Source organism: Balaenoptera physalus, assembly GCF_965194825.1.
Source record: "Balaenoptera physalus genome assembly, chromosome: 19".
Classification (NCBI taxonomy): Eukaryota; Metazoa; Chordata; class Mammalia; order Artiodactyla; family Balaenopteridae; genus Balaenoptera; species Balaenoptera physalus.
The window spans coordinates 7,079,791-7,089,253 of record NC_138900.1 but is presented as its reverse complement, the minus strand read 5'-3'; the positions used below and the strand labels follow the sequence as shown (position 1 = coordinate 7,089,253).

The 9,463-nt window shown below is 46.7% G+C and overlaps 1 protein-coding gene across 1 annotated transcript; it reads right to left on the bottom strand.

Annotated features, from left to right (window-relative positions):
- Positions 1–51: 51 nt before the first annotated feature.
- LOC309649639 (ferritin light chain-like) lies at positions 52–3,622 on the bottom strand. The gene is given in 3 exon segments (XM_082439793.1): positions 52–2,901; positions 2,903–3,024; positions 3,297–3,622. Coding segments are annotated over 3 exon segments (444 nt in total). The 5' UTR covers positions 3,486–3,622; the 3' UTR covers positions 52–2,768.
- Between the last annotated feature and the right edge of the window lie 5,841 nt (positions 3,623–9,463).

The following is a 9,463-nucleotide window of genomic DNA, read 5'->3' as shown; positions in this document are numbered from 1 at the left end:
GGGTCAGGGTGGAGGAGGAGAAAAGTTCCCATCCATCTCCGGGCCCCACCACGAATTCCCGGTTACAATCACCACATCAGCTATAACCCCCAACACCTGCCCAATTTACTGCATTCCCAGCCCGTCACACCAAACCCAACCATTCAAGGCCCATCCCAGTCAGACAACCCCACGAGCTCTCATGAGCTCAGGTGCAACTCCAACTGCCCACACTAAACTTTTTTTTTTTTTTTTTTAATATTTTCTTGGCCAGGCTGCAGGGCATGTGGGTGCTTAGTTCCCCGACCAGGGATCGAACCTGCGCCCCTTGCATTGGAAGCACAGAGTCTCAACCACTAGACCACCAGGGAAGTCCCTGTCCACCCTAAACTTAAAGGTTGACATCTCCTAAATGAATCCCCCAGGATTCTTATTACTTCTAGAGGCTGCCCACATTCCTAGGTTATGACCCCATCTTCCATCTTCACAACCTGCATTGCTGCATCCCTCTGTGGCTTTCTCCTCTAGTCATACCTCCTGTGACTGACTCCTGCCATCATCTTTCTTCTAAGGACCCTTGTGGTCCTTAGGACCCTTGTAGTTAGACTGAGCCCACCCAGATAATCCAGGATTAGCTCCTAATCTTAAAACCAACTGATTAGCAACCTTAATTCCATCTGCGACCTAATTCCCCTTTGCCATGTAGCATAACACATGCACAGGGTCCAGGGACTAGGAGGTGGGCATCTTTGGGGGAACCATTGTTCTGCGTACCACAGGGGCATAGATGAAACCAGACTGGCCACGAGTTGATAAGTAGTGAAACTAGGGGAAAGGTCATTGGGATGGGGATGGTTCATCATATTATCCTACTTTTTTTTGGTCATTTTAAAAAATTGACGTATAGTTGATTTACAGTGTTCGTTAGAGATTGTCCTACTTTTGTAGATGCCTAAAAATTCCATGACAAAGAGTTAAATGAGGGGGCTTCCTGGCGGTCCAGTGGTTAAGATGCCGCACTTCCACTGCAGGGAGCACGGGTTCAGTCCCTGGTTGGGGAACTAAGATCCCACATGCTGTGCTGGGCAGGGGGGGGGCCCCCAAAAAAGTTAAATTCAAGGTTATTGAGCTTTAAAAAAAAAAGAATTAAATGAGTGAAAATACTGCTCAGCTTTTTCCCTCCTTTGTCTGCTGATTATAAAGAACACCTCCCCACTCCGGCCTGTCCAATATAGTCATAAGCGGGACCAATCATAAGCAGGGGGGGCGGTGAATGTCACGGGGGTCTGACCCACCTGCTTATGCAGCTTATTTGTGTCTTCTGGTCCTGCTAATGCCTGATCTAGGATCCACCTCCCGACGGATCACTGTTGGATCCGCCCACCCTGAAATACTTGGGGGTTCCAACAGAATAAACTCACGATGGGCCACGCTGGCTGCATGGCATGTGATATCCTGTGTTCTGATCCTCCATCTCTATCGGCTCAGTAGCACACCAGGAGTTCCTCTGGAACACGGTGCATGGCCTTGCTTCACAACCCTGGGGTCGACACTGTGCTTTCTCTGTCGGGAGAATCCTTGGCAGAAACTGTGTGTGCCATCTTTGCCAATGTACAGATACTTCTGGGCCCCATGACCCAATCGGCAGGGCTGCTTGCATTGCAGCTTGTACCTACTGCAGGTCTTTTCCTGGCCTGGGGGTCACTCAAAGCTAGAAGTCTTCCGTGTCACCCAAAAAATGGATCAGAGCAGTATTTCCCAGTGTAGAATATGCTTCCTCCAGAACCTGAAGATGCCTGAGCCCGTAGGATGAAGAGCGTGGGCTTCTTTCTTAGTGGTAAGATGCAGTATTTGTCCTTCCCTTTCCAGTAGGTACTGCCCACTCCTCAGATGGCCGGGCTCCTAAAACCTTCACTGATGTGATAGGTCCCTGAAACTTTGTAAAGTTTATTTCCCATCCCCTGGGCAGCATGTGCCTTATCAATACCTCCAGTGCACTTCCTGCTTCTTGTTTATCCAGTCTGATTAACGTGATATTATTGATACGGTGAACTAATGTGGTGTTTTGAGGAACGTTTAAGCCAGTACTGTGAGCCACACATGTAATTAAAATTTGTTAACATCTCGTAAACTTGGCTTGGAGGACAATAATGTTAAGATGTCCATACTATCCAAAGCGATCTACAGATTTGATGCAATTCCTATCAAAATCCAGTGATTTTTTTTTATCAAAATAGAAAAAAATCCAACCTAAAATTCATATGGAATCTCAAGGGACACTGAATAGCCAAAACAATCTTGAAAAAGAGGAACAAAGTTTGAGATCTCGCACTTCCAGATTTCAAAAGTTATTATAAATCTACAGTAATCGAAACAGTGTGGTACTGGCATAAAGGCAGACATATGGAACAATGGAATAGAATAGAGAGCCCAGAAATAAACCCTGGTATGAAACGTTGCCAAGACCGTTCAGTGGGGGAAAGGACAGTCTTTTCAACAAATGGTGTTAGGAAAACTGGATATCCATGTGCAAAAGAACAAAGTTGGAGCCTTATCTGACACCATATACAAAAATGGACTCAAAATTAAAGACCTAAATGTAAGAGCTAAAACTATAAAACTCTTTTTTTTTTTTTTCTGCAAAAAGCTTTATTGTTTCCATATGGTCCATGGCTGGGGAGAGGGCTCCAGTGTGGTTAACAAGCTGCCTACTGGCTGCAGAGAGGGGCTTCAGGCAGAAGCCCTGACATCAGGGGGTCTCCTCAAAGTCTGCTGGGCTCTGCAGGCTCCTAGTCGTGCTTGAGGGTGAGCCTTTCAAAGAAATGCTCGCCCAGCCCAGCCTGGGGACCAGCCAGCTTGCGGAGGTCGAGCAGGTGATCGCCCATCTTCTGGATGAATTTCACCTGCTCATCTAGGAAGTGGCTCCAGGAAGTCGCAGAGATGGGGGTCTGCATGGGCAGAACCCAGGACATGCAGATCCACAAGGGCCTGGTTCAGGTTCTTCTCCGTGAACACAGCGGCTTCCATAGCGTCCTGGGTTTTACCCTACCACCAGGTCCTGGGTTTTACCCTACTCATCTTGGGACAGCTTCTGCACGTCCTGGAAGAGGGCGCAGCCGCCATGCTGGTTTTGCATTTTCAAGAGACGCTAGGCGCCCTCGAGCTTCTCCTCGTCCAATTCGCAGAAAAAGTGGCCCACGCCCTCCAGAGTCAAATCCTCCCGGTGGAAAGAGAAGCCCTGCGGGAAGAGATGGCGGGAATAACGGTTAGCAGGAGGCGGGGCCAGACATGCGGACTCCGCCTTCTGACTATCCAACAGGACAAAGAAGGCCAGCGCGTGCGCAGAGGGCCGGAGGTGCGCAGCTGAGGGGAACTTGGGCTGGGGGCGTCCTGGGGACCCTCACCAGAGAGAGGTAGGTGTAGGAGGCCCGCAGATGCATGTTGACCAGGCGGTTGACGGCGGCCTCCACCTCGGTGGAATAATTCTGACGAATCTGGGAGCTCATGGTTGATTGGTAATAAGGAGTTAAGCCCGAAAAGTGGTGCTGGCTGGTCCCATTGAGCGAGGATAGCTGAGTGGCTGATTCGAAGGTTGCGACTGGAAAAAAGGTTGGAGGCTGGTGGGAGGCTGGAGCAAAGGGGCGTCCCTGGGTCTGTTGAATTCAAACACTGTTGAAGCAAGAGACAGATCGGGGGGCCGCAGAGCGCACTCTTATTAAACTCTTAAAAGAAAACAGGGGGCAGGCACTTCCTTGGTGGCGCGGTGGTTAAGAATCTGCCTGCCAATGCAGGGTACAGGGGTTCGATCCCTGGTCTGGGAAGATACCACATGCCGCCGAGCAACTAAGCCCGTGCGCCACAACTACTGAAGCCTGTGCGCCTATAGCCTGTGGTCTGCAACAAAGAGAAGCCCTCGCAAGGAGAAGCCCTCACACCGCAACGAAGAGTAGCCCCCGCTCGCCACAGCTAGAGAAAGTCTGCGCACAGCAATGAAGACCCAACGCAGCCAAATTTTTTTCTTAAAAAAGGTTAAAATTGTAAATTTTATATTATGCGTATTTTGCCACAATTTATTTATTTGAAGTATCATTGATTTATAATACGTTAATTTCTACTCTGTATCAAAGTGACTCAGTTATACATATATACATTCTTTTTTTTTCTTTTCCGTATCATGGTCTACTGGCTGAATATCAGCATGTCAGTTTACTTCTGTTTTTTTAATTGTATTTGTTTTTGTCTGTGTTGGGTCTTTGTTGCTGCGCGCGGGCTTTCTCTAGTTGCAGCGAGCGGGGACTACTCTTCATTGCGGTGCGCAGGCTTCCCATTGCGCTGGCTTCTCTTGTTGCGGAGCATGGGCCCTAGAGCACTTGGGCTTCAGTAGTTGCGGTGCATGGGCTCAGTAGTTGAGGCACGTGGGCTCTAGAGCTCAGGCTCAGTAGTTGTGGCACATGGGCTTAGTTGCTCCGCGACATGTGAGATCTTCCCAGACCAGAGATCAAACCCGTGTCCCCTGCATTGGCAGGTGGATTCTTAACCACTACACCACCAGGGAAGTCCCCATATATATATTCTTTTTCATATTCTTTTCCATTTTGGTTTGTCACAGGATATTGAATATAGGTCCCTGTGCTGTACAGCAGGACCTTGTTGTTTATCCATCCTATATATAATAGTTTTCATCTGCTAATCCCAAACGCCCAATCCTTCCCTCCGCTACCCGCCCCCTTGGCAACCACAAGTCTGTTCTCTGTATCTGTGAGTCTGGTTTTGTTTCACAGTCGTGTTGATTTGTGTTGTATTTTAGATTCCATATATAAGTAATATCATACGGTATTTGTCTTTCTCTTTCTGGCTTACTTCACTTAGTATGATAATCTCCAGGTCCATCCATGTTGCTGCAAATGGCATTATTTCATTCTTTTTTATGGCTGAGTAGTATTCCATTGTGTATATATATGCCACATCTTATTTATCCATTCATCTGTTGATGGACATTTAAGTTGTTTCCATGTCTTTTGCCACAGTTTTAAAAGCCAGCCATTGCATTTGCTCATGCCTGGATTGAGTTGGACTCACTGGCCTTGCTGTGGTCGTTGGGCATTGGTCACTGCATCAAGCTGAAGTGTCAGCTGGGAAATGGGATAGCAGGACTCTCTCTCTCTGTGGGGTCTATTTCACAAGCTTCTCTCCAACAGGGCAGCCTGACTTGTTCTATGGCAGCCCAAGGTTCCCCAGGATACAAAAATGGAGGAGCCAGGCCTTCTTAAGCTTAGGTCTAGAACCATCCTAGCATCATTTCCACTGTATTCTTCTGGTTAAAACACGTCACTAGGCCAGACTGAAAGGGAGGGACCTACAGAGAGTATGAACACTAGGATTTATGGCTCATTGAGCCGCTAATGAAACTGACTACCCCAGCAGTTATGTCTGTGTTATTATGCTCCTGCAGCCACATGCTGTGGGCTGGGGTGTGGGAGCTCCCTAGTTCCTGCTTTCACGATTGTAGGAGATAATAGCTACCCTGTAAGGGTGCTTTGGCAGTGCTGTTCTGAGAGACTTTCCCAGAGATGTAGCCCAGGGTCCTCTCCTACAACCCTTCCTGACAGTTTCTGTCTTTATTTCCTTGTATTCAATCTATTCTGCTTAAAAGAACTAGGGTAGCTTCTGTTACCTTCCCTTAAATTTTGACTAACTTGTAAACATTGCCACGAGGGCTTACTGCCAGGGGCAGGGGAGTATATTAGTTTCCTGGGGCTTTTGTAGCAAAATACTACACACTGGGCGGCTTAAACAATAGGCCTTGATCATCTCACAGTTCTGGAGTCCAGAAGTCCAAGATCAGGGTAAAGGCAAGGTTGGTGCCTTCCGGGGGCTGTGAGGGTGAGTCTGTTCCAGGCCTCTCTCCTAGCTTCTGGTGGCTGTCTGGCAACTTTTGGTGTTCCTTGATTTGTAGAAGCATCACCCCAATCAATCTCTGCCTTTATGTCCACATGGCATTCTCCCTGTGTGTCTTTGTCCAAACTTCCCCTTTTATTATAAGGACACCAGTCATAATGGATTAGGGCCCATTCTCATTACCTCACTTTTTAAAAAATTTTTATTTATTTATTTTTGGCTGCGTTGAGCCTTCATTGCTGCACGCGAGCTTTCTCTAGTTGCAGCAAGCAGGGGCTACTCTTCGTTGCGGTTTGCAGACTTCTCCTTGCGATGGCTTCTCTTGTTGTGGAGCACGGGCTCTAGGCGCGCGGGCTTCAGTAGTTGTGGCACGTGGGCTCAGTAGTTGTGGCTCGCAGGCTCTAGAGCGCAGGCTCAGTAGTTGTGGTGCACCGGCTTAGCTGCTCAGCGGCATGTGGGATCTTCCCAGACCAGGGATCGAACCCGTGTCCCCTGAACTGGCAGGCAGATTCTTAACCACTGCACCACCAGGGAAGTCCCTACCTGATTTTAACTTGATTACCTTTGTAAAGACTCTGTCTTCCCATTCAGTCACATTCTGAGATACGGGGGTAGGGGTTAGGACACCAAAATATATTTTTGGGGGGACACAATTCAATTTATAACATGGAATAACACTTTTCAGGGGAAAAGTTTGATGAGTTTCACAGATCTACCCCAAGAGGGCTTACTCAAATAAGTTCATTTCAATTTTCTTCTATTTTTCCTAAGATCTATTTGGAATTTATTTTACAGTAATATATCAGAAAAGGATCTAAATTTTATATATTTTAAGCAATAACACTGTGGTTTGATAAAAAGTATTTGGTCTTTGTCGTTAATGCCTGGTGTAGGAGAGGGAAAAAAACACAACACCTTTTTTTCCTCTACCCTCTTATGTTCAGTACATGGGGCCCTGCAAATTAGACTGATAAAGAGAGAGTAACAGGGAAAAAGTTTTAATATTAAGTATGCATATGGAGGCCTTCATAGAAAAGTGAAGACCCAAAGAAGTGGATAGGACTGAGAGCTTATATACCTTTTTAACAAAGAACAATAAATTGTGGAGATGCTATGTGACAAAAGAAAATGTTTTAGACTAGGGGTGATAAGTTGTGGGAAAGTGACTAGGATATATATATGGGCAAAACTAATGGAAGATAAGACCCATCTTGGTGTCAACTTTCCATATTCTTCATGGTCATAAAACTGCCCTGGGGGGACCTCCCTGGTGGTGCAGTGGTTAAAAATCCATCTGCCAATGCAGGGGACACGGGTTCGAGCCCTGGTCCGGGAAGATCCCACATGCCGCGGAGCAACTAAGCCCGAGCGCCACAACTACTGGGCCCGTGCTCTAGAGCCCACGAGCCACAATTACTGAAGCCTGCGTGCCTAGAACCCATGCTCCCCAACAAGAGAAGCCACCACAAGGAGAAGCCCGCAAACCGCAACGAAGAGTAGCCCCCGCTTGCCGCAACTAGAGAAAGCCCGCGCACCGCAACGAAGACCCAACGCAGCCAAAAAATTAATTAATTAATTTTTAAAAACTTCCCTGGGAGGGGGATTTATGAAAGTCTTCATTTCTCAGAAATTTCTGCTTTTAGTCAGATAAGAGTAGCTCTGAGAAGGCTTCTTTCTGCATCTGTTGATTCTCATTTGCCTCCAGTTCAAAATAATCCTTATGCCAAAGTGGTGTATTTTGCCCCTTCATTGCCACAGAGGTCCTAAAAATTCCTAAAAGACAATATTCCTTGGAATGTCTCTGAGTGATAAAAGTGTTTTTGGTATGCTGGTGAGATGGCTCTTGGCTGAGGGGCCTCTAGGTAGCTTCAGGAGGGGGCCTGGTCTCCAAAAAGACCAAGCAGTGATTAGAGTATTGGGATTGTCAGCCCCACCTTCTGGCCTCTTGGTGATGGGAGAGGGACTGGAGATTGAGTTCAATCACCAATGGCCAGTGATTGACTCAATCATGTCTAGGTAATGGAACCTTCATAAAACCCCTGAATTGTTGAGCTTCTCAGTTGGTGAACATATGGAGGTGCTGGGAGGGTGGCATGCCCAGAGGGGGCACGGAAGCTCTGCATCTCTTCCCCCATGCTTCGCCCTATCTATGCGTCTTTCCCCTTTGACCCTTCCTGGGTTGTATTCTTTATAATAAGCCAGTAATAGTAACTGAAGTGCTTTCCTGAATTTTGTGAGTTCTTCTAGCAAATTATTGAACCTGAGAGGCATGGATCATGGGAACTCCTGAATTTGTAGTTGGCTGGGCAGCAGTGGGGGAACACTGGGCACCCCATTTGCAGCCAGCATCTGAGGTCTTAACCTGCGGGGTCCGGGCTAACTCTGGAGGGTTAGTGTCAGAATTGAATTGAGTTGCTAGACACCTAGCTGGTGTTGGAGAATCAGAGAATTAGTTAGTGTGGAAAAACTATTTGATGTCAGGGGAGGAAAAAAACTTTCACCCCCCCCCAATAATATTTTGAATAATTTCACTATTCTTTGTTGCTTTATAATAACATATTTGTCAGATGTTATTGTGTATGAAATTTTAATATTTATCTTTTTTAATATTTTTAAAATTTCTTTACTTATATTTTTTATTTTTGGCCACATTGGGTCTTCATTGCTGCACGTGGGCTTTCTCTAGTTGCGGCGAGCGGAGGCTACTCTTTGCTGTGGTGCACAGGCTTCTCATTGCGGTGGCTTCTCTTGTTGTGGCGCACAGGCTTTAGGTGCACGGGCTTCAGCAGTTGTGGCTCATGAGCTCTAGAGCGCAGGCTCAGTAGTTGTGGCGCACGGGCTTAGTTGCTCTGCAACATGTGGGATCTTCCTGACCAGGGCTTGAACCCGTGTCCCCCGCCTTGGCAGGCGGAGCCTTAACCACTGCGCCACCAGGGAAGTCCATTTTATCATCTTTTTAATCTTCCTTCAGAACCACATGATTAGCGTTACCTTATATTTTAATATATTGGCTTTAGACCCATCTTATTACTCTTCTGTAGAAAAAAAAAAACTTTGCTTCTCTCATCTTATTTCTTCAGAAAACCTTCAGAATAATTGGATCAAATTCTTTAAAAAATAATCTCATTGGGATTTTGATTGAATTTGCGTTAAAACCACAATGGAACTTGGATAGAATTAGCATCAGCACAACATTCAGACTAGCTATCCAGGAAAATAATTACTCTCAGGTATTCAAGCATGCTTTAAAAGATATATTTGGGCCTCAGGGGTACGGAATTGGATTACTCATAGCCGCTGGTCCTTGGCACACACTACAGTTATGTGGGCACAGTTATTAAGCTATTATCTCTTGGTTTCAAATTCATTCCCTTGTGAATCTGGGACTCTGGGACTCTGCAAACCGCACTTCTTCTTTGCCGACTGGCTGTGTTCGACTCTGCCAACAGGGGGCGCCAAAGGGACTGAAGAAGCCTGGAGGAAGCAATGGGACTGGGCTCTTCCGGTTTGCTCTCTGCTTATTTCCTGTCAGTTTCTTGTTCTCATCAGCATCACCCAGCACAGCTTCTTTACCCCAGCTGAGGCA